Raw genomic sequence first — 22,740 nt, 5'->3', positions numbered from 1 at the left:
CACAAACACACACATTTGTACAGTATCCAAACCTGACATGAGAAAATGGGAATTCTTTGTCATGACTTTCTGGTGTATGTGTGTTTAATGTTTTCATCTCTCTCCTTCCAACAAGTCCTTTTGTCCTAATGGTCTAATGATCTCCCCTGCAGGTGATGGAGGAGACCAGGACCCAGATAGCCTGGCCGTCCAAGCTGAAGATCGGGGCCAAGTCCAAGAAAGGTGAGTCCTTAGTGGGAGCCTCTGTTTGTCTCATCAAACACCTCCCCACAGGGATGTCCACCGCTGAATGTACCTTCACATCCGGATCTCCTTTAGAGTATCTACAGGGGATGGGTGGAGTGGACGATACTCTACTGCACTGTACACCCTAGGTAACACTCCTAAAAAAGCCCTTTGCAAGGCTTGTGGCACGGAAAGGGACATGTAAGCGCATGTCATTTTCCAAAATTGATTCCAGGGAATTTTCTGGAGCTCGGGCTGTGATCTCACTCAAGCCGTGGAAGCCAAGCATGGTGGACAAGGAAGCTTCTTAAACCCTCAGTGGTCCCTTACTCTCCACAGGGATCTTCCATCCGTTCCTTCGCATGCCTTGTGATGTTCTAGTGAGGTCTGGTGGTGTTTACGGTCTGGTCACTGGACCCTAGCGGGACGGTTTCCTGTGTTTGCTGTTTCGCTTTCTCGTGCGAACAAGGATGGAGCGCTTGTCTTTCAGTGACAATGCCGTAGTCCATCTCAACAATAACAGCACACTTAGACCAGAGCACTAATATACCAGTTTTAGATCAGGGATCCTCTAGACTCGCTGATCCGACCCTCACTCTCACATTGCGTACACTCATCCATAAATGGTACTCAGCTGTTTAGTGAAGGCTGAGGTTGAGGTCGAAGGTCATTCCAATCTCAGGCGTGTGTGTGTTCATGTGTGTGTGTGTGGGTATGTGTTGGCAGATGCTGTGGAACGTTGACTAAACAGAGAGGAATGTTACATAACGATGAGCAGTTATCTTGATAGTGTGTACAGCAACTGGACTAATTAGAGATAGAGAGACACCAGCGTAGCTCTGACATGTGGGGGTACCACCAGACTCCAACTCACAGGGTCCCTAGAGTCAGAACAGCACCCTGTCTTGTCTGCCTGCATGTCTGTGAGTGTGTGAGTTTATGTGTGTGTTTGCGGGTGCTTGTTTTGGTCAGTGCTGGTTCGGTGTTTGACTGTAACAGTGAGCATGTAGGAGTGTTTGATAGTGCGCTGAAATAGACAGCTCATCCACCTCACCCTGCAGAACAGAGAACTCAGACTGTTTTAGAGTTTGGAACACTCCCAGAACATTCCCTTTCCAGAACACTCCGGGGTGTACCAGTGGGAGACCTTCTGAGCCTGTGGTATGAGACCAGCTGACTGTAGGACTTCTCCAGATACATCCAGTAGATCTAAAGCAGAGGGGGCTCACTCTGACTGCTTAGAGAGGAGGACTCACCAGAGAGAGGAGATGTATCTATTAACTTGTTGACCTTTTGAATCCTCACTCTTTTTCTCCTCCTTCCTCTCACTACCCTCTTCATCCTCCTTCCCTTCATCCGCCTCCTCCTCTTTTTATGTCCCCTTCTCCTTCTTTTACTCCTGGCCTGTTCCTTTGCCACCTCGCCCCTCATCATCATCATGATCATCCTGACAGGAATCATTCTGTTCTGTTGACCGAGGCCCCCTGGTCCTCTCAGAGTCGACAAGTTTGGCCAAAACCTTAAACAGCTTAACCCATAAACCTAGGGAGAGACCCTGGCTGACATTTAGCCTCACTTCTCCTCCCTCACAAACCCCAGCCAAAGCAACCATGACCTGGGGTATAAATCAGGCTCTGTCCCTGTGGCCTGGCCTGCCAGTCCCAGACTGCCCTGCTCTGCGCTGATATATTGGTGCACCAGAGAGTGGTGCCTGCCTATGTTGTAGGTGTCCACTATGGGGTAGCAGCTGGAACAACACTGGTTGGAGCTACTCAGTGCAATCACACTCTATCCCCCCCCCACACACACACACACACACACGCACACAACTATTGTCATACTCACACGTGACAGTTTCTTGATCGTTGCCCTGGAAACCTAGAGCCAGGCCTTTGATTGGTTTGGTGTGGTGCCATGCTTCCAGGTTGACTGTCCAGGGTCCAGAGGGAATGCTGGCTTCTCCGGTTTTACGGTGGCCTGTGGACCCCATTGTCATGGCCCTGTCTGGGCCAACAGTCCCGGTCTCCTCCGGTTCCCAGGGAGATGAATCACTCCTGCAGACATTTGTTATAGTGTAAAAAAAACCCGATACACTCGGACATGAAAATGAGTTGTCACCATGACAACAGCCCTGTGTGGTTGTTAGAATGTTATGACCATTCTGACCCATCAGTCATTGTGACCTACCGTCGTATTGCGACAATTTTACCGCATACAAAACAAAGTGAAGCATTTTCTTTTAACAGTTGGACTGTCTCAGACCCACCACATCGAGAAGGTTGAAAGAAAATGCTTTTTATTTGTTTTTGTTTTGGGTAAAGTTGTCGCAACACATCAATGGTTTGTTGTGAACCTTCGGGTCATGTGACCCGAAGGCAGCATAAGGGCTAATTAAGCTATCGGCTGAAGCGGGCTGCTATATGGTTTTAGATGATTGGTTTAAGATAACACTTTTGATGAATGGACTGAAAGTGTCTGTGTGTGTGAGTAGATATGTGCTTTACTGGAACATTCTTTTTGTTTTGTTTTAACAGTGTATTATTCCCCGAAGAGCTGGCCTTTTTCTGTGAAGCAACAGGAAGCTGTCCTACTCCCCTTTTACTCCCCCTGCCCCCTCCTTTTAAAACCTACAGCATTAATCAGTTGTCTTCACTGGTGATATCATATACACAGATGGTATTCTACTTAAAGTGGACGCTAAGGAGACAGAGGTGGAGATGTCTGAACAGTATAGCAGAGTTGTGAGTGGATTTTCAGAATTGTTTGTGAGCGTGTGGCTTAATATGTGTCACATCCGTACTGCATGTGTGTATATGTGTGTGTGTGTGTGTCTTCAGTGCCCTTAGGTCCAAAGAATCTCAAAGCCCTTGAGCTGCTGAAATTGTGTGCAGCCCCTGCTTATGGCTGTGCAACAATTCAAAGTATGTTGTAGAAAAACAGATATGTTTCCTGCCTCTCTGACGAGAACAGCCAGGGGACAGCCCGAGTCTTCCACTACAACACGATCACTGAGACTCAACGGAACCTTCCATCAGTAACTGGCCATTCTGCCTCTGCCCTTTGATCTTTTAGGTCTCCCTGTGTCTTACCCTTGCTTTTGGACTCAAAAACAAGGTCTTTATCTCTCTATCGTTTTATTTGTCCCTCTCTCTCTCTTTGTGTAATTTGTATCCCTCCAGTTTTTCACCAGAATTCGTGACAGCTTAATGGTCTTATAAGTGTTGAATATGTGATTGGTTATTATCGTTGAGCAAAGTCACATTTTTCTGTCGGTTTATTGCTCAAGAACTTGTTCCATTACTGCTTGATGAAAAGGCATGGAATCCAACTGAAATAAAAGGTAGCTTGAAAGGAAATGTTGGAATCATTATTGCATGTTGAGTTGAGGACAGGGAATGAGCTGTTTTAGAACATTGCTTTTCCAAATGTTCACTTCTTTTTTTGATACCCAGGGATTAGACTTGGTTGAAGACGATTGCATGGTTGCTTTCGTTCACCTTCAAACTCTTGATTTGTTGTCATCTTCCAATCAACAGGTCCAGAGCAAGTTTACAAACACAGCTGTTTGTGTGTGTGTGTGTGTTTTAGTGGTTACAGTACAGAACGTACAGTACATGCACGCCAGATGTAGTGTAACAGAGGGTCCAAAAAACATTCTGTCAGCAAGAGAAAGCATCTATCCATTTTAGGTCACATGATTCAGCTCTACTACCCCATAATGACTGTGTGTGTGTGTGTGTATTTACCTAACTACCTTGTGCAAAAGGGCATAACTTGATGTGTCTGTAGTGACTTGTCCATCTGTAAGCGTGTGTGTATGCGTGTGTGTGTGACACAGTGTGTGCTGTCACGGCTGTGTGTTGTCCTGCTGTGTTCCAGCTCTGTCAACAGGCACCAGCACATGGTGTGTGTCCGACCTGACACTCACTGTTGCCCCTGCCACAGAGAGGGGTGCCGAGCGAAGGCCTGGACACTGACACGGCTGGTTCACACACACAGTCAATACTCTGATGAAGTGCTCCAAGTGTCTGTCAATAGCACTTATTAAGACTTCTATAGAGATTTCCGTGAACAGTCAACACAGTGAGTAAGCCTTGTACTTCCAGCCTCCTTCAATAACAGTTTTAAAGTCTGAGTGGTGACTAAGTGGCGTCGGCCTGCTGTTACTAGCTGACCACCTCAGCAGTTGTCAAGGCTCACCAAAGGCAAAGTGACACTAGATGACAGGCAGGAAATCGTGATGTTGCGACCTCCAATGTAATCCCACTTCCTACTCCCACCGCGCTGCATCAACTAGGGTCTAGAATCCCATCCAGATTATAATATGTCTGTGTGGTTTGGGAGTTTGACAGCTCCCAGTTTAGCAGGCTGGTCTCCAGGCAGCAAGGATTAGGCCTCAGAGAATGCTCATATTACATGTAATTTGTGTAATGCTCTTTTCCCCAGGCGCCGTGGTTCGCAGCTAGCCAGTCTTTAGATCAGCCTTGGATGTCTTTCTTTTTCTCCTCCCCACAACCAGTTTCTCCTTGCGGTCAAATTGTTTAATCAGAACCAATCATTGTTCTTCTAGTTTTCATGGTCAGGAGAGACACCGCTGCATTGTACAGGAATTTAGAAAGGTTTCCCCCCCTCTCTCTCTCTCTTTTGCCTCTGGCATTCAGAACCATCTTACATTCCCCCGGAGGCCCAGACCTAGTAGTCACAGACTAGCATGAAAGTTAACTCTGGTACCATCAGGGGAAGTCTACTGTAGTAACATTTCCAGTCAAGGGAAGATGGCAACTCCCATGGACTTCAACAACCCATTTAAAAAAAATAGTTTTTTACAAGTGAGTTTTCGTTCTGGTTTAGTCAGTCCAGTTTTGGGTTAAAGCTCCATGCAGCTGTGGAGCCTTGAGTAATGGTCCAGAAATGGATTTGCTCTGGAGGATGTTACAGTACTTTACTGACTGTTTATGAGCATACAGCCAGAGAACTGTAGGACAAAGACTGTGTTTGAGACAAAGATGATAGACTGGGTGAGCTGGTTGGAATGACAGTCATATAAGTATATTACCCTCATCTGTCTGTATAGCCCTCGATTCCTTATACTCCACTCATTATCTCCCTCTATTTCTCTCTGTCCCCAGACCCTCACATCAAGGTGTGTGGGAAGAGAGAGAGTGTGAAGGAGGCTAAGGAGAGGATCATGTCAGTGCTTGACACCAAGGTAAGTGGAGGACACATGGATAGATACACACAAGCACACACACAGCCAGAACCTGTCAGACACCAAACAGACTGGGATGGATGCAAACACTCCGTACCTGTTTTCACCACGGTCGGTTTATACACATGCAGCCTCCCCGATCCTACCACGTTCGGTGGATAGATGCTGTGTGTGATCAGCAGTCCTGCTGCTGTGCTTCCTGTGTCTTCCTGCCAGAGTAACCGTGTGACCCTGAAGATGGACGTGTCCCACACAGAGCACTCCCACGTCATCGGGAAGGGGGGCAACAACATCAAGAAGGTGATGGAGGAGACCGGCTGCCACATCCACTTCCCTGACTCCAACCGCAACAACCAGGCAGAGAAGAGCAACCAGGTCTGTCTGATACTATGGTGCAGTAGTGTCTGGTTGGCTGGCTGGCTGGCTGGCTGGCTGGACGGTTGGATGGTTGGATGGTTGGATGGTTGTCTGACTGCCCGGGGGATAGTGTGTTTGTGTTTATTGGAAAGTGTGCCTGTTTTTGTGGATCTACATAGCTTCATTTAGAGGGAGTGGAGGAGGTGAGGAATAGAGGAGTAAAATGCAGGAGAAGGGGACAGTTTGTCTGGAGTAGTCTGTGGTGAAGTGAGCTGTGTTTCCCAACCTGTTGATATGGGGGAATGTAGATATTGAGCAAAGATATGATTGTGGAAGCCCAGCTCCCCCTTGCTGAGACAGCCCTCCCCCTCTCCCTGGATCCTGAGGGGAGCTGGTGACAGGTAGCACCAGGGGCTGGAGTGGAAATCCCTGGTACCAGTTAGACCCAAACGCAGATTATGTAAAATAATACAAACTGTGTGTGTCTGTGTGCTGCTCCAAGAAGTGGTGAAACATACCAACTGGATTCACTTTTCCCCCCAGAGTAGTGTACATGATGCAAGACATGAATGGAGGATTTTATTTTTATTATTCACCGCTATCTCTGTTTCTTATCTATGTTACTTTCTCTAGGGGTGTCTGTTTCTGTCTGTCTCAATATCTTTGGCTCTCAGTCTCAAACTCTCTCATATTATCCCTCCCTCCCCTCCTTCAGGTATCCATTGCTGGTCAACCAGGGGGTGTAGAAGCAGCCAGAGCAAAAATCAGAGTAAGTAACGACAACTGCACGCACGTGTGTGTTTGTTTCGACTCTGCATCCGGGCTGCATAGTTCTGGTGTGCACGCACTTATCAGACCCCCCGCGTCTCCATCTCCATGGCAACACAACAAACACTCCCACACAGCTGCCAAGGCTAGGAGAATAAGACTCTGACCCTGATTGGTCCAGCTGTGATGATAAACCTTGTGGATTGGCTGGCCTCGTGGTTGAACCACATGTTGCACGTTTTCCGTTGCAAACAGCAAATAACTCTCAGTCCCAAATCCTTAATACAGTTTTTTTGTCAACAGCCTGTTGACATTCTGTCCTATTGAATGTCATTGTTTCTACATCAGTCTGTCTTGGTTCTACTTACATCTACATCAGAGATCCAGGTGGATGTGTGGAAGTGGTGGGAGGAGGATGAAAAGGGGGAGGTAGAGGAAGTGATGAGGATGTAGGTGGAGGAAGGGATGGGGTAGGTTGAGGAAGAGGAGGGGATGGGATAGCTGGAGGTAAAGGAGGTGAAGGTAGTGTGCTGGGTACGCCATGGGTGTAGTCCCAGGGTTCAAATCCTGCTCAGGTTTCAACAGTGCTGGAAATACAGGCACACACTCACATTCTGCATGCTATTGAACCTGCATACATACACACACACTTACACACGTGCTTCCTCTCCGTAGAGGACCAAGAATAACAAGGTGGAGTGTGGTGCTGGACTGGCGGTCTCCCTCTCTGTCTGCACAGGGGCCCAACCACAGCTAGACCAGCCCCCTCTCTCTCTCCTCCCCAGTCACAGCCAGCAACCATAGGGCTCAACCATTGTTTAACAAGACATTTGTAAGAAATGAGCACCTTGGAAATACAGAGGCCTTGGGCCGTGGCTCCAGAGTATATAAGCAACATAAAAGTGGTGAGATGAGTGGTCTCTCTCTCTATCTCTCGATCTCTTTCCAACTCCTCGCGTGACTACTTTAGAGGGTGCCAGTAGAAATTCCATCTCCCACCACTGGCCTTCCCTTCTATTTTTTTTTCTGTTTATGAAGGCGGAATTCCAGTCAGTACCAATCTGGGATCCTGACACAGTGCCACCAAGTGGACAGCTGAGGCAGTGTTCACGTCAGACCTACTCACCCAAATCCTCACAGCTGGACGGAGGGGGGTTATCCGTTCTTTCTTTGTTCAAATATTTGTTAAAAACTGAAAACAACTGGTCTCTTCATTTACCTGCCAAGAAGAGATGCAGATTTTCCAGACATAAACCCATTTCTCCCATTGTTTCCTGTGGAACAAGTTCGTAGGCGTCCGCTAACTCAGTCCACTAGATTAACTGTGCCTTGCAGGCCTGATGCCGGAACCAGATTAGGCTGTTTAAAAATTAGCCACGCATTCTCTATGGTTCACATTCCTGTGGTATGAGTCACAATTATTATACAAGCCCTTGTTAATAAATTGTCTAAGTCAATACACTTCCCATTATGCATAATACTTTATTACATGCAGCAGTGACTCTGAACAGGGTCAGGAGCAGGCTAAGACGTCTAGGCAACTCTGTTTATAAAACAAACTTCTCTAATGCTGCAGAACTGCTTCAAAAACACAAACATAAAATGGTCTGCATTTTTAGAGAGTCCCTGATCCGCCAAAGTCTCTGAGTGCACTGTTCAGGGTGAATGATCCCATCCAGCACGCTGGTGATAAAATACCGGGCATACATCAACAATACAATGTCTGTGATAATAAGATCATGTCTATCCAAGAAACATATGGTTTCTATAGTGTTGGTTGACTCATCTCAATACTAATCCTTACATCCACCATAGGTTTCCTAGAGAGAGTCCCGGAAAAGGATCTGTGCACCCCCCCCCCCCCCTATTAGTCAGAACTGAGCAGAACTGAGCCATACAGTGAACCCCCTCTTCCCCTTCCCCAAGGTGGCCCCTTAGCATATGGATCTGATCAGGCCCATGTTTTGGGGCCGAGGTCTAATGTGACTTCTGATGGTACCCTGTGCACACCAGACTCAACTGTAACTCTTGTGTGTCTGCCTGTGTACCTGCACCTCAATGTGTATGTTTGTGTAAGTGTGTGTTTGGCCATAGTAACCCTTCTCTCTCTCCTCTCCTCCTTCCGTTCCTCCCCTTCCTTCCCCCCCCAGGAGCTGCTGCCCCTGGTGTTGATGTTTGAGCTCCCTGTGATGGTCCAGGTGAACCCTGACCCCAGCTCCCCGGCCATCCAGCACATCTCCCACACCTACAACATCTCCGTGGCCTTCAGACAGCGCTCGCGCCTCTACGGGACCACAGGCGTGGTCCGCGGGTCGCAGAACAACGCCGACAATGTCAAGGTAGGGTGTGTGACCTACGTCAGACCTACGTCCATGCTTTGATTGATTATTTGGTTTGGTTTACCTCAACAAAATCCCTGCTTTCATACTGTGCACCCCTTATACTACTGTGCCTGCAAATAATAAAGCTACTGTAACATCTTCCTCATGACTTCCTCCCCTCCTCAGAGATGGCCCACGTACATGCTCTGGCAGACTGACTGGCTGGCTTGCTGACTGGCTGGCTGGCTGGCCACAGGCTTGCTTATGGCATTCTGTGTAGAGACAGGGGCAGGGAGCGAGGAATTAGATCTGGAGTGTGTAGGCTTGTACGTTGTATGTGTAGTGGTCTTGGTTCCCCCACACTCCCCCTGACCTTGGAGTCGGTGTGTGTGTGCAGCCTGGCCTCTTCCTTTCCCACAGAACACACTTCTCTGGATGGACCTATGGTGTGCGTGTTAACATGTGCATATGCGTGCATGTGTTTGTGCTTGTGTGTGAAAGCAAGATATTTAGTCTGTGGGCCTCCTACTATGAGTGGTATGTGCTAGAAGGTCTGGTCAGAGAGGGGCATGCCAAACCCAGTGTGTAGAGTAAACCCAGGCCAGCCTCCTGTCCTGCTCACAACTACAACTCTGCTTTGACGCATATGTGCTGTGCTCAACTGTGCACTACCACAATCATTTACAAACGAATGTGTACAGTTGTGGTCATACATTTTGGCAATGACAAATGTTGTGTTTTGCAAAGTTTTCTGGTTCAGTATTTGAGGAAAATGTTTTCACGTTTCTATAAAATACTGGACTACAATAAGGCACATTTCATATTTTTTAAGCTTTTTGGGGACGGAAATGTTAAATATATGCAAATAGTCCCCTCTCTCACAGCAGTCAATCTGCTCTTAAAATCCATTCAGAATGAGTGATTTTACCTGGCCACAACGAGTTCACACTTTCCCCTGTGCTGATGATATGACTTACTGAAATGATCTTAGCAGTCGTTTTATGCCAAGGCCCGACAAGCTTTGCAAACACAAAATGTATGTCGCTCCCAATACTTTTGGCCCTGGCTGTATGTCTATGTTCTGTGTGTCCTTCCCTCCCTTTGTGTGTGTGACCTTCTGCATGTTTACCCCCCCCCCCCCCTTCTGTCCACCCCAGCGTGGCACAGCAGTGTTGCTGGAGCACCTGGCGGGGGGCCTGGCGGGGGCCATCTCTGTATCCACCCAGCTGGACATCGCCCCCCAGCACCACCTCTTCATGCTGGGCCGCAATGCCTCCAACATCAAGCACATCTCCCAGAAGACCGGCGCCCAGGTCCACTTCCCCGAGCCGGGAAGCGCGGGAGGCGGCGCCCCGAGGAAGTCCACGGTGTTCGTCCAGGGCAGCATCGAGGCCGTGTGTCTGGCCAGACAGTATCTCATGGTAAGACCCAGGACTACGCCACTCCATAGACAAGTGATCAGAGTACACTGTCTTCAGTAGCTTGATCATAGCACAATTCAAGTGGTATCCCCTCCACAATGTGTGTGTGTTTGTGTGTGGGTGTGTGTTGCAGGGTTGTCTGCCGCTGGTCCTGATGTTTGACATTAAAGAGGAGCTGGAGGTAGATCCACAAGTGGTCTCCTCTCTGATGGAGCAGCTGGACGTTTTCATCAGCATCAAACCCAAACCCAAACAACCCAATAAGGTACGCACACACAAGCAGGAATCAGGCCTGGGTTTCCTCTACAAATACATTTAAGCTAAAGCAGTTTTTACGTTTCTAGTCTTTACTAAACCACCTCAGTTTCAGACTATAATCATACCCCTGAGCTTTGGTTCTGTAGATCAGAGCTGGATTCCTGCTGTGGTTCTGGATAGACTGTGGAAACATTCCCTGTGTTTCCCTCCACATCCTCAACATGGCTGTAAATCTGAATAAGAGGAGCCTTGGGTTCCATTCTAAACTTCCAGTGGATCAGTGTGGAGCATGGCTCCTTGTGTTACTGTGAGACACCTGATAGCTTTGTTTGAGCTGGTCCGTTTGGCTGATTCTGGTGGAACGGAGAGAAGCTAAAGATATTTTCAGGGCTTTCCAGAAGCTCGGGATCTGTGACTCCCAACTCTCTGTCAGTGGAGAGTGGAGGTTCCCTTCTGGTGTCTCACTTCTGTCTCTTCACTCTTTCTTTTTGCATCTGTTGCTCTTCACACTCCTTCCATCTCCATCCCCTCGTCCTCCCTCCCTCCTCTCCTCTAGTCTGTAATAGTAAAGAGCGTGGAGAGGAATGCAGTCAACATGTACGAGGCCAGAAGGTTTCTTCTGGGTCTGGACACCACCGGGCTCTCCTCCGCTCCACCTCTCCTCTCCTCCTCCTCCTCGCCCTGCTCCCCCGGCCCCGGGTCCCGCTGCAGCCCCCCCTCTGGAGGCCCAGCCGGGCCCCCAACAGCGCTGGATATCCTGGCCTCGGCCACAGCAGCTGCTGGCCTGGGGCTCACCGGCCTGGGTGAGACGAAACACATCCACAATCTCAACTATTCCCACTATTCACAAACATCCTGTTTATTTACGACAGCATGTCGTCCTCACATTTCAGTCGCAGAGCTGGATTCACCTCAAATTCAACCTTGTCTGGTGGTTTGTGTTGGTAATTTTAGTAGCTTTTGTTCCGCCGGTCGCAGGTCTGAGCTATGTGTGCTGGCTCTGCTTCAGTTGTGTCTGCATGGATACTGGATATAGCGTCAACAGTTAGTAAAGCTAGCTTGTTTCCTGGACTGGCTAACCACTGTGCGGTAGAGACCTGCTCTATACAGAGCAGAGCTTCTGCTGATTGTAGCTCTGACTGATCTGATGTGTATTTCAGGAGCGTAATGACTGTTTTCTAACCCACAGGCCCTGAACATTCACTTGTTTTTTTCATGATTGAGTCTGATGGAGAGTTCTGTAGTGTGTTTACGCCTAGGGATATTTGTAGGCATTGGTTTAGGCTTTTAACTAATTCTCTCTCTCTTTCTCTCTCAGGTCTGTTGGGTCCAGTCTCAGGCTCCATGTCCACTTCCGCTGCTCACAGCTCTCTGCTCAACGCTCTGAACAGCTCCGTCGGCCCCCTGCACACCCCTGGCCACGGCTCTGGGACCCCCACCCCCTGGCCCCCCTCCCTCCCCAACACGGTCGGCACACCTGGTAAGGCTCTCCAACACACAAACACACACAGATGTCCCCTGTATGTCTCCGTCCTGGCTGAGGGCAGAGGGCTGAGGGCATCTCTCTCTCTGTGTTCTCCAGGGTTCTCTCCTCCACAGCTGATCCATCAAGCCAACCAGGCCCGTCTCACCAGCATCCTGCTGTCCAGTGTCCACGGATACACACACTCCACCCCGTCTCCACCCCCCGGCCTCGCACCCCTTCAGGGATACACACAGACACACTCCACCCCTTCCCCCCCGCCAGGCCTGACCCCTCTCCAGGTGTACACACACTCCACTCATTCTCCTCCCCCTGGCCTCACCCCCAGAGACTCCCAGACCAATGGGGTCCCTGACTGCAGCAAGGCTGTCAGTGTGCTCAACGGGCTTGTCAAGGTAGGAGCTTGGACGGTCCTTCTTCAATGAGTGAGTCTATCAAGAATGTCTATGTTGTTATGTAACAATGATGTGTGTGTGTCCAGCACCCCAGCTCCGTGTACAGTCGTATGTCAGCAGCAGGTTGCCTGGCTGACCAGGTACTGAACCCCAACCACGGCAACCATGGTAACCACAGCAACCATAGTAACCACAGCGACTCTGTCCAGGAGCCCGGCAGTCACTGTCCGTCAGAACCTTGCTCCAGCAAGACTGTCCAGGACCAAGGTACTGGAACTGAATAACTCACATTTTAAAGTCACGTATGAACAATGATAACTGAAAGGAATGAAGGAACAACAGATGTATTTGAATGAACGAGATTATGAGCTGTGCTAAGAAGAAAGTGTGTGTTTGACGTGCATGGTTGTGTGTTCCAGGCTCCAATGATGCTTTTGTGGAGGTGGGCATGCCCAGAAGCCCCTCCCAGTCAGGAAGTGGCGTGGAGCTGAAGCAGATGCTGGCTTCCTGTAAGACCGCCTCAGGGAAGCGACAGGCTCTGGATCTGCTGCAGGGCTCCAAGCACTCTCACCTGCAGTAAGTACCCCATCCTACCCCCACCAAGCATTCTACACAACCTCCCCCTCTAACGGCCTTAGGTCAAGTAAGTTAATGAACCTCCCCTTCCCACCCTGTCCAGTTCCGACTGCCTCCTGTCTGACTCTGACTCCAGTGCGTCTGACAGCCCTGTGGCAGACAAGCGGGCGCCAGGCAGTGAGAGGGCAGCGGAACGGGCAGCAGCTGCCCAGCACCACACCTCTGACAGGATCAGGCTGGAGCCTCAGCCCTCGTATGCCAACATGGAGGTATGGACGCATGGAGGGCTCCTCCTCATGTCCCTCAGGCCATGCGTCATACTACGTCCCTCCATCTATCATCTTTCAATCCTTCCATCCGTTTACTGATACTCAATGTCAACTACTGTGTGACCCCCCCTGTTTCAAGCTCTACCTGTCCCGCACTATTTTCCTCTTCGTTGATGAAATGTTCTGGCTACCTCTCCGCACTCTCATCTCACCATCTTTCTGTTTTTCCAATGTCTATCTTCCTTATCTCCTCTGTTTACATGTGTCTATGGCACTTCCCATCTCTTGGTGTCCTTCATGGCCGTATGGAAACACACTTCAGCCCTTGTGACCTTCTTCCTTCCCTCCCTCCCTCCCACTCGCTCCCCCTTTGACATGTCAGCTCAGATGGGAATATCACCCTAGAATGAGAGAGTGTGCGACTGCAGCCCTACTAAACCCTGGTGACAGAATGGGGTCATGATAAACAGTGGGCTGACTGGACCGTGAGGGGGAAACGTAGGTCATATCTGCGTGACCTGCCCGCTGTATAACTTGTAGAATATAAACACAATTTGTCTCTGGTTTCTCACCATGCAGGCCTTTGACTACGAGCAGAAGAAACTTCTGGCAACTAAAGGTAAGAAGGGAGTCCGAGAGAAAGGGAGAGAGAAAGATAAAGTGTAACTGTATTTTCACTGGAGCATTTAATGGAGTACTGTATAAATAGTATACTAATCATAAGGCTATATAAATATAAAGCCTGGAGTGTTGATAGTCTAAAATAAAGCCATGACATACCATAACAAATGACACAAATTGTAAAAGATGTTGTCTGGTTGCAGTGTGTAGGCAGAGCCTGGAGCTCTTGAGCTACTAGTCTGGCTGGCCCCAGCATATCATTATATCTCTATTTCTGATTTACAGTATACACACACCAACACACACACTCACACAATGTCTTGTTTTGTTGAGGGTAATGCCCTCTGTAACTTTCAGTAATGATGATGTGACCAGTGAAAGCATGTCATTTATCTCGCAGTCTGGGTTAGGATGTCTGCCTCCAATTCAATTCCTTTTAAGTGGACATTTTTGAACAGATTTGAATCTAACTTGGTCTCTTACTTGTTATTATGTTCTAACTTGGTAAATGTTCTAATAGCACTGAGAACTTTAGTAAAATCAATCAACTGTCAACACATATCATTGTTGTAGCTGCATGATCCTAGTGTCCACTGATATGGAGCTGTCTGTCTCCAGCCATGTTGAAGAAGCCAGTGGTGACGGAGGTTCGAACCCCGACCAACACCTGGTCTGGCCTGGGCTTCTCCAAGTCCATGCCTGCTGAGGCCATCAAGGAGCTGCGCAGGGCCAACCATGTACCCTACAAACCCTCCATGAGCACCACCTACGAGGTAGGAATCTTCTGGAACACCACAGGAACGTACCAGACACCTCCCTTACTCATCCACAGTATCCTTCAGGGAAAGGCCAAAGGAAACATGTCTCATGTTTAGCTGACTGTCTTGTTTTGGGATGAATCCTTGGTTTTCCTTTACTGGTCTGGGTATCAGGGTGAACTCTGTGTGTTTCTGTGTCATGTATGTGTGAACAGAGCTCCTACTGATCCTCCCCCTGCCTCTGTGACCTAGCAGGATCCACCTCTGTCCCTGTCCCGCTCCAATAGCAGGGAGGTCCTGGGAAATGGCAGTGAATCAGACAACTGGAGAGACAGGAACAGCTTGGCTCTGTCCGCCCACTCAGAATACCCATCAGGCCTCTGTCCCAAGAGGAAGCAGAACAAAGCAGGTGCGTTGTGTGTGACACCTCTCCCGACTGAACCTGGTTAAGCACCAAGTACTGCATGATGACACAGCCTGCAATCATAATTGAACAAGAAATAAAATTGTCTACTAAGTAACACTAAATATCAGTTTATATAGATACATAAAAACATACTTTACAGGAATCATTAGAACATTTTCTCAATGTCTTTTGCTGATGTTTCTTGTGCGCTGTCCCCAGTCGAGCAGTACCTGAGCAGCAGCAGTGCTGGGGGGTGTGGAGGAGGAGGAGGCTACGTAGACTGTCTGTCCTCCTCCCTCTCCTCCTCCCTGGGCTCCTCCCTCTCCTCCTCCCTGGCCTCCTCCCTGGCCTCCTCCCTGGCCTCATCCCTGGCCTCCTCCCTGGCCTCCAGTAAGGCCTGCAGCCTCAACTCCTCCTTCAAAGGCTCCGACCTGCCTGAGCTCTTCAGCAAGCTGGGCCTGGGAAAGTACACAGACATCTTCCAACAGCAGGAGGTAACATAACCTGTCAGCACAGAACAGAGCACTATAGAAAAGATTGAGAACAGGCACAATGTCATTTTATTAGGGCTGTCAAAGTGAACGAGTTAATAACGCGTTAATAACACATTAACGCAATCTCACTTTAACGCAACAAAAAAAAATTGTGCCGTTAACGCAGGTTTCTTTTTTGACCCTGGGAATCACCTGTCGTCACATGATTTCGACTGCCGACGGTAGCTGAATGATGGAGAGAGGGATTTTAGATGGGAAGTTCCATTTCAAAAAGTTGCGAGACAGCTCGGTTGAGAAAACTAAGGCTGTCTGTACTGATTATCAGGCTGCGTTTAGTTATCACCAGAGTACTTCCAGTTTAAACTATCACATGCAAGCAAAGCACACAGCTGTTAGCAGCGTTAGCAGTAGCAGCAGCAGCGTTTGCTTCGGTAATATGGCAGACAACACTCGCAAAAGAAGCGAGCAGCTGACTGGGTTCAACAAGATAGAAACTAAATTGTTCAATATTAAGGTCAATCTGTGGTTGCTTAGTATATGAAGTATGTTTGAGTGAGATTTGAATATTATGGAGCAGGATATCGTAGTAGGCTTTAATGTATTTTGTATTCCAGAATAAGTCTAATTTTGTGGATGTTTATTATACAGCAGCATTGTTTGTGAGTGAATAAAACTCCCTCACAATTTAACAGATTAAATAGATTGAATAATTTTGCGATTAATCGCAATTAATCATAGCAATTAATCATATCAATTAATGCAATTAATCGCGACTAAATATTTTAATCGCTTGACAGCCCTACATTTTATCAATGTAAGATGCTTTGTCATTTTTGTGACTTTCAATAACTGTATGTGGTAACTGATTACTGTGTGTGTGTGTGTGTATGTGTGTGTGTGTCTGTTAGATTGATCTCCAGACGTTCCTGACCCTGACAGACCAGGACCTTAAGGAGTTGGGGATCTCTACCTTCGGAGCCCGCAGGAAGATGCTGCTAGCCATCTCAGGTAAACACACACACACTCAAGAGTAGATCGCAGGTGGTTACAAAACACAGTGTGGATCTTGGTTGAAATATCAATAACCTTAGCTACTTAAATAAGGAACTTACGTATATATGAGTTCCTTGGCTTCCTGGTGTGGCTAGGCAGGCTACAGAAAACAGGAGAAGATTTTGGTTGGATCATTATGTTTCTACTGAGCTCACAGGCCAACATGGACTCACCGACCCACTGTCATCTGGAGTCACACACACAATACACATGTAACGCACGTCCCCTCCCACACGAGCATACACACACACACACATCTAAGACATACTCCATCTCTCTTTCATCCTCATAAACGTCCTGCCTCATCTTCGGTCCAGTCAGGTCCTGTCTGTCTGCCAGCCCAGAGCACAATAAACAGAGAGTGCCACTCCTCTCACATGAAAAGCCCTCTCCTAACAGCAGCCCGTCGGGCCCTGTGTTGCCTTTGGCTGGAATAGTGCATTCATGCTGCAGTCTGGGCCCAACCTGGGAACTGAGGTAGTGTGTGCTGATCACCGTGTGCTGACAGTCCAGTCACTTAAAGAGTCTTAAAGAGGGAGCATTGCTTATTTTACTTTCGTCCAATCTTGAAGACGGGTGCTTCATCTTCCTTGCCCTCAGACGTTGGAAGTAACCTCATTTGTTCCAGAATGAAGACGAGATAGGCTGAAGAATTACTTATTTTATTTTTGTCTTGGTGTTAAGGAATGTGTTTTGCTAACTAATCCTATGGGCTTCTATATTTTTTTTTTAAATAAAACTATTTATTCCTCCCTCTATATCAGAACTGAACAAGAACAGGAGGAAGCTGTTTGAGCCTGCCTCCAACATAAGGTCATCCTTCCTGGAAGGGGGCGCTAGTGGCCGGCTAACGCGCCAGTTCCACACAGACATCGCTAGTGTGAGTGGCAGATGGTAGAACCAATCAGAGCCCTGAGTTCATCAGCGGTTGCAGCCAACTGGACAAAACAGTAACCCCAAAAAGGAACATTGAGGAAGAGGCCATTTAAAACCCTGTGTTGATTAGGGTTTTCTTTTGTGTATGCTGTGTGTGTGTATACCCAAGGGTCATATTTGAAGGATTCAAATGCCAGGAGGTGGCAGAGCGGACATCTCTAAAAGGGACCAGACAGGAGCAGACAAAACAACCCTTTAAGGGAAATCAAATACCATTGGTGTTATACAAGTTTATTGCACTTTAAATGATTTATTACCAAATAACTTGCCTGTGGATACATTTGTCCTCTGCTCCACATGTCAATAATAATACAGGACTCTACAGGAAATCCTTGGGTTGTTTGGATTTGAATTTCTAGAGGGAGTTGTGAAAATGGCCCAGAATTCATTAGTGAACTGTCCCTTTAGAGGTACATACAGAGGAATTTCTCTATGGATTCCTATATTATTTAAAGCCAATGCATTAGTTGTGTCTTCCTTAAACTCAATTCTGGGATTAACTACTGTGGGATATGTCATTCTATAGAACAGAAGTTGTGTTTTATAACACAATAACACCATCTGTGCATGGTCCTATTCTTTGGGATGAGGTGTTTTTGGTGAGACTACACGTCAACAGCACCACCCAAAGAGAAGAGTTCATGCCTTGTAAAGATGTGTCGCTGCCTTACATATCTGAATGTGGAAAGAGCATCCATGTTCTGTAAAGTCAGTGTAGGTGAGGACTATGTGGACACTATTCAGTATTGATTGTACAGTTTTTGTATCTTGTTTCCTGTCCTGAAATTGTTTTTGTTACAACATTTGTCATCTCCAGACTTAGCCAATAGGACTTCTACACTCCGCCAATGAAGGACATTAGGTAGTGTTGTGTTGATGTCAAACTGTGAATGTTCATAGTTGTCTGTTACAAAAGCCATTTTTTCTAGTTGTAGACAACCAACAGCAGTGCCTTGCATCAAAAATGCCTATTCTCTGCATGTCTGTATTCAATGTTCCTTCATTCTCAACTCGGTGTTGCAGGCCTTTATAATGAGTTGAGGAGTGCTTGATTGATCTGTCCTGGTCCAGCGGAACAAATGGATTCATCTCATAAAATGTGCTTGATCATGCTGCAGGACTGTTGAAATCAAGCGCAACTCAAACAGACATTAAGCCCCAGTTCTAGAAGGTACACGGCCACTAGGTACAGGGTGTGTGTGTAAATGTAAACCACTCATGGAATGGTTACAGTTTTCCTTGGGCAGTTCAGTGTCTTAGAAAATATCCAATGTTTTACTGTAATGCTAAAATGGTGTTTTGACTTTGAAATTATGGAATGCTGACTTTGTGTATTGCTAGAGGTACAACAGGTATTTACGTGTTTAGGAAAGGTTCGGTTCACAGTTTCTATATATCAAACACAATTATTTTAAACAGGGAATATTATTAAAACAGAGACTTGTACTTTATGTAGGGCTGTAAACTCCCAGTCATCATGTGGGAATTGTAGAGAGACAGTCTCTACATGTGTAAAGGAGGTGGTTTGGAGATGGGGGGGAACATGGCCTGGCTCCTAGAGCTAAGGGCTAGATGATAAGTTAGTGAATCTTCACACCTCCTTGATGCTGGTGACGCCCATTCAAATACCTCCATCCAAATATGCTTAATGTATTTTTACTTTGGTACTTGTTGGTACTTCAGAGTTCATCCTGCCGGCCAACCGATTGTTATTCCACAAACTAGCAACAGAGTTGAGTTGTAATGACAGAGGAATACTTTAATACAGAAGGATAATATGAGGGACATGATATATTATGGAATGAATGTACAAATGGCATGGCTTGAGTATAGCCACACTCAGCACGTCTGTTGATTACACATCTCCCAGTGTCTTACAGTTGACCTTTTGAACTAGTCACAGATGCAGTTGTTAGTCACACTGTTCTCAGAGAAAGTTGTTCCATAGTTTTGATACTGTTTATATTTGTTATATCCCATTTTGAGGCATTGTTACAAAACATTAAAAATCATAGTCTTTACCAAAGTGAGTGTTTTTTATACTGTCTCATCACTGTCCTTTAAAATAAACATAATTGCGTATACATTACATTATAAATACATACCTGTATATGGTTCAATCTCTGAACTAACTTACTGTAACACTGTTAGCCACGGGGCAGGCTTTGCACATCTGTGAGGTTTTCTCTCTTTATACCTTTAAACAAGATGTTGGGTTAAGTAGCTCCTCCGTGTTGAAGGAAACGTTCCCAACCTGGCTGACCCCCAGCCCCTCCAGATCTAGTGGGTAGGTGACCCAAGTGGGACCCAAACCTTGCCCCAAGACCAAAAAGGAAGTCCCTGGAGGTCCAGATATCTGGACTTGTGAACCACAAGCACATACACGTTTCACACAAGCTCTGCTTTAACAAACTTTACTGCATATAGAAAGTAATAGGATGTTGTGGGTCTGTACAAAGTTAAACTGAGTGTAATTGGGCCAGAAAGCGACCACTCCCTAGAACACAGGATGGAAGCCAGCCGTAGTTCTTACAGAACTGAACAACTATGTCAGTGATGTCACCTCTGTGCTACAGAGGCGTCCAGCCCCGGAATGGCGTGACGACCATGTGGGCCAGAGAGAATTCTGGGAAGGCGTCAGCAACACTTCAAAACTGACGTCAGTCTCTCTCTCTATTTACATCCCTTAAGGAATAATTATGCTAAATATGATTTAGTAGCTTTATTCTGACCCCATGAAGACTGGTGGTTGCTAACGCCTCAGCTGAGGGGCATCTCATAAAATCGAGAGTTAGCACTTTACAAGACAAGGAGACATATTGCAGCGCTGGAGTTTTTAATCAGAGGTGTTAGTCTCAACGTCCCTGGCCCTGCCAAGAAGTCAAGGGCATGCAGAAGCCTGCAGAGTATACTTACATCGCGACTCACACCTAGTACGCTCACTTCTCAATTTTCACGCATGTAAAAACGGCATTTGCTAATAAGATGTTAGAATAGGTGTCTCTCTACTAACACCACGCCACTTCCTTGGCCATGACCATGCTAGGTGTTTACAGTGAAAAGACAGTCACATTCCATCAGCTACTGTATAGACAGCAGGAATGCAGTCTGATGGATCTGACTGGTGGTTTGTGGTGACGACTGCTATAGAAAAAACAGCAACAATTCACATTTTTGTCTTGTTTCTTTTTTCTCTTGAAGGAAGGATTGCTTTTCTTGCTGATAAATGTGTGCAACTATCTCACCGCAATGTTGCTGTCCCCAGTGTCTGTGTGTATACTACACCACAAGTTGTCCACACTCATCAAGTCATTCATGTGAGTTTTAGGATGTTCATAGCATCCACTCCAGAAAAATGAACTGGCCATGGTTATGTGGATAATTATGGATAATTATACTGTGAAATACTGTGAAATCAGACATGTCAAATATGTGTTTCCTTTCTTCATTCTTTGTTTCCACCATCATCTGTTTCACATTATAGGCTACAGTAACAAGCATTTGGTTTCATTATATTCATGAGAATATACAATATTTACTGTGTGGGCAGGAGACAGATCAAGTAGGAAGGGAAAGAGAGAGAGAGAGAGAGAGAGAGAGAGAGAGAGAGAGAGAGAGAGAGAGAGAGAGAGAGAGGAGGGGGGAATCTAAATAATTGCCTTTCTAATATTACTGATTAAACAGAAGGAAGCCCCTAGAGGATGTGGCTCTCTGACCCTCCTATCAGAGCATTAATCCAGTCAGCCCTAATTAGAGCTGACTATTCTTGCCTATCACATGGCACATCCTTTGTGTGTGTGTGTGTGTGTGTGTGTGTGTCGTTTGAGGTTGACCTCAGGCAGTAGGGTTTCCCCTTCCTTTCTTGGCAGTTTTTGCTTTTCCCTTTTAGTCGTGCCCTGGGACCAAGGATGAATGTTCCTCCATCAACCCAGCTGTAGCTTGTGTTTTCTCTATGACCAATCTGAAGATATATCATTAGGCTATACCCTGTGCTTGACTGGCATTGTTGTATTGACATCAACCTACACTGACAGCCACACATGTTATGTAGCTCATGTAGCTCGTGTACAGGAAAAAGCCTTTCATGTGAGCTGGCTTACTACATAATATTCATTCTGCAAGATTACTTCATCCTCCTACACACTAGAGGGCGCCAGAACACCCCATTTGACATTGTGGGATCTTAGAGCATGTGAAATATTCTGTCTTGTCATACCTGTGAATTATTTATCCGAGGTTATTTATAGTTTAATACAGCTAGAATTTCCAGAGGACAGACTGGGATACATTTAAAGCTGCTGATGACATACTGGGGGGAAAGTATGGGTTCATTACCGTGCACTGAGATTGACGGTGAATGAATATCTTATGTTCCGCAAAAGACGTGCATGCTCGAATACATGTAACAAAAAGTGATGCTGGTGATGGATGGGAGGGCTGATAGGGGATGTGACATCAGTGACACAGTGTTTGTGTGTTGGGAAGGTGCATACACAGGCAGACGGTGGGTGATTGAGAGCCAGTCAAGCGTTTGGCCTCCCAGGTCTGTCCTGTTGGGCACCATGGTCTGGGTCCACTTCCCTTGGCTGGACAGACAGACCCAGGCTCAGGCCACAGGCTGGCAGTGGGCCAGGGGTTTGTCTCCTCCTAACATGGGCCAAACAATGACTAGTGTACAAGGGCTGTTCAAAAGCAGTTTCTCCCAATAAGGCCTGGAATATGTAAGCTCAAACACTGCTCTCTGACCTTTGTCAGAACATATTTTGGTCCTGTGTTGGGCCTGACGTACAGGGATAGGGGGTTGATCTTCGTTGGTTGCACAGGTTCTTGTCACAAGGATGTTCTCTTTTTTTGTGTTGCTTTTCCCAGTTCCCACAGTACACCCTCTCAACCCAGACACAACCCCTCAGTCCTAACCCCCCCCCCCCCCCCGCTGGCCTCTCTCTCGGTGCTCAAGGCTAAACTCTTCACAGTGGGGCTCCTCTCTCCCTCTGTTCTCTGACGTCTTGCGTAACTAGCTCCTTTTAAGTACATAATCTGATGTGCCAATGAGAATGTGTGATCAACGCTCGCCTTCAGATGGCTCCATCTCTCTCTCTCTCTCTCTCTCTCTGTCTCTCTCTCTCTCTCTCTCTGGAAATAGTCAGTAACTTATGCAACTCTCCTCCCATCCTTTCCTCTCCATTTCCC

The 22,740-nt window shown here is 47.0% G+C and overlaps 1 protein-coding gene across 2 annotated transcripts in view; it reads left to right on the top strand.

Annotated features, from left to right (window-relative positions):
* LOC124475490 (protein bicaudal C homolog 1-like) overlaps positions 1–19,570 on the top strand; it is a 28,687-nt gene extending 9,117 nt beyond the window's left edge. Inside the window, exons 3-21 of one of the 2 annotated variants that reach the window (XM_047032153.1) lie at positions 153–222; positions 5,355–5,434; positions 5,651–5,809; positions 6,507–6,560; positions 8,710–8,898; positions 10,038–10,301; positions 10,435–10,566; positions 11,116–11,362; positions 11,878–12,039; positions 12,142–12,437; positions 12,524–12,704; positions 12,857–13,013; positions 13,117–13,282; positions 13,862–13,901; positions 14,522–14,676; positions 14,917–15,070; positions 15,287–15,561; positions 16,470–16,569; positions 17,379–19,570. In XM_047032153.1, the coding sequence (XP_046888109.1) occupies positions 153–222; positions 5,355–5,434; positions 5,651–5,809; positions 6,507–6,560; positions 8,710–8,898; positions 10,038–10,301; positions 10,435–10,566; positions 11,116–11,362; positions 11,878–12,039; positions 12,142–12,437; positions 12,524–12,704; positions 12,857–13,013; positions 13,117–13,282; positions 13,862–13,901; positions 14,522–14,676; positions 14,917–15,070; positions 15,287–15,561; positions 16,470–16,569; positions 17,379–17,512 (3,015 nt within the window). In that variant the 3' untranslated portion in view covers positions 17,513–19,570. Of the gene's footprint in view, positions 1–152; positions 223–5,354; positions 5,435–5,650; positions 5,810–6,506; positions 6,561–8,709; positions 8,899–10,037; positions 10,302–10,434; positions 10,567–11,115; positions 11,363–11,877; positions 12,040–12,141; positions 12,438–12,523; positions 12,705–12,856; positions 13,014–13,116; positions 13,283–13,861; positions 13,902–14,521; positions 14,677–14,913; positions 15,071–15,286; positions 15,562–16,469; positions 16,570–17,378 lie in introns of both variants that reach the window. The other variant, XM_047032152.1, reaches the window with a different exon arrangement.
* The last annotated feature ends 3,170 nt before the right edge of the window (positions 19,571–22,740 follow it).

The sequence above is a fragment of the Hypomesus transpacificus genome, chromosome 13 (assembly GCF_021917145.1).
Source record: "Hypomesus transpacificus isolate Combined female chromosome 13, fHypTra1, whole genome shotgun sequence".
NCBI classification, from domain to species: domain Eukaryota; kingdom Metazoa; phylum Chordata; class Actinopteri; order Osmeriformes; family Osmeridae; genus Hypomesus; species Hypomesus transpacificus.
The sequence above is the reverse complement of the archived record's forward strand: the minus strand, read 5'-3'. Positions and strand labels throughout refer to the sequence as shown.